This window comes from Limulus polyphemus, unplaced genomic scaffold (assembly GCF_000517525.1).
Source record: "Limulus polyphemus unplaced genomic scaffold, Limulus_polyphemus-2.1.2 Scaffold1442, whole genome shotgun sequence".
Lineage (NCBI taxonomy): Eukaryota > Metazoa > Arthropoda > Merostomata > Xiphosura > Limulidae > Limulus > Limulus polyphemus.
The window spans coordinates 49974-52184 of record NW_013667052.1 but is presented as its reverse complement, the minus strand read 5'-3'; the positions used below and the strand labels follow the sequence as shown (position 1 = coordinate 52184).

Sequence of the window (2211 nt, the reverse complement as noted above, 5' to 3'; positions counted from 1 at the left end):
ATAATCCTACTTACCGGTCAGTATTATTATAGGGTTGTAAGTGTTAGATAATCCAACTTACCGGTCAGTATTATTATAGGGTTGTAAGTGTTAGATAATCCTACTGATTTGTCAGTATTATCATGGTGTTGTAAGTGGGTAAAATCGTATTTATCTTTTAGTATTGTTATTATTACAGTGGATAATTGTATATTTATTTCTCAGTATTACGGCAGCGTAAGTGGTAGATGTAGTTGATAATATATTCAGAGTGTATTAATTGTTAGATAACCTTAATTTCCTGTCAGTAGCATTACTTGTCTCAACTTTAAATATTTTTCATTCACGTGCTAGTGTTATTACAATTGCATGATCACAGCATACTTAATAATAGAAAGAGAAGCTGTAAAAACTTTAACTATAATTGTCTGAGGATTTTTTGAAATTTTGCTTTCTTACCGTTTGGTTTACTATTCGAAGGTTGAGCTGCGTTATTTAGGCCTACAAAGAAACACGTTCCCAACACTAAAAGTCCTAGGACGTTCTTCATTTGAACTGTGTGATGACGCTTGTGAAAAACAAAACAAAAACGTGCACATGATAAACAAAAGATTCACGTAGGGTTTACACCATACCATACTTAATTTTTCTTTACTGTAAGTGTATAAGATGACAAGTTTCATGTTTTTATTTAAGGGTGATATGTTAGTTATACATTCAATATAAAACAACAAAAATTACGGTTTATATCCCGAAATCTGTCATTATAAACCAGTAAGTCAAACACGTATGATAAAAATCAAGTAACTTGCAGATGTTCTTTCGCACATTGCTCTTAATTTCGGATTCAAAGTCAGACATGGGTTAAAATAGCATTTAAGATGTTTCGTCTCCCACAAGTCAGTGTTATTGTGCTCTGACTAGGAGAGAAAAGTCAATCAGCTTGGTTGATCCATAATGTTGGCGTATTTGTGGGAAGAATAACAGTTTACAGAAGTTATGTGATCTTCCTATGGCTGTAGACAGAATAGAGTTAGCCTATGGTGTTGTATGACCTTCCTTTACGTATGACTATAACCGTATGAGCTATGGGAAAATAAGAGTTAACCTACAGTTGTCATATGATCTTCCTATGGCTATGACCTATGGCTGTAGACAGAATAGAGTTAGCCTATGGTGTTGTATGACCTTCCTTTACGTACGACTATAACCATATGAGCTATGGGGAAATAAGAGTTAACCTACAGTTGTCATATGGTCTTTATATGACTATGACCTTATGACTGTCAGGAAGGTGTGTCGGGCTCATCTGAAGAAATTTATCTAGAGCCTATAAAGCTGTCATATAATACATAATTTATATAGCACGTTTGAAGACCATAATGTCTTAAGAACTGATACTAATCTGAAAACACACACAAATATTTATTGACATATATTCAGGCCATTGAATGTGCGGAGGTGTTGTTTTTTTTGTTATCTGCTTCTAAACAATAGTGTGAAAACTAAGTCAGTTGTGAAGTACCTAGATAATAAACACATTGATAGTAAATCATAAACTGAATGATAGCTATTGACACCTCTAAACCCTTGAAAATTTAGGACCCATCGGTAAGGCTGATAAATTTCAGATAAATCTCTAATGCTATTTGCCTTCGTTCTTATTTCAAATTCTCCTCCCACGACACAATGGCTCAGCGATAGATTGAGAGTTTATGTTACTAAACGTCGGGGTTCGATCTTTATGTGGGGAAATGTGCAGGTAGCCAATAGTGCAGTTTTAAGCTCTAATTAGCCAACAAAACTAAATTATTTTGAAGATAGTTAAAACATTGTTAAAACTAGTGTCTTTATATACACATATATATATATACATCTTGAAAATCTATTGTTAAATCACACAACACGACATTGTTAAAACTGGTGTCTTTATATACACACACACATATATATATACATCTTGAAAAATCTATTGTTAAATCACACAACACGACATTGTTAAAACTAATGTCTTTAGATACACATACATATATATATATATATACATCTTGAAAACCTATTGTTAAATCACACAACACGACATTGTTAAAACTAGTGTCTTTATATTCACACACATATATATATACATCTTGAAAAATCTATTGTTAAATCACACAACACGACATTGTTAAAACTAGTGTCTTTAGATACACACACACACATATATATACATCTTGAAAAATCTATTGTTAA

At 32.4% G+C, this 2211-nt stretch overlaps 1 protein-coding gene across 1 annotated transcript in view; it reads right to left on the bottom strand.

The window, feature by feature from the left end:
* The window catches only part of LOC106463587 (endochitinase-like), a 29848-nt gene that overhangs the window by 15808 nt on the left and 11829 nt on the right, over nt 1-2211 (bottom strand). Inside the window, exon 2 of the mRNA XM_022391118.1 lies at nt 439-570. Coding sequence (XP_022246826.1) covers nt 439-570 — 132 coding nt within the window. The remainder of the gene's footprint in view (nt 1-438; nt 571-2211) is intronic.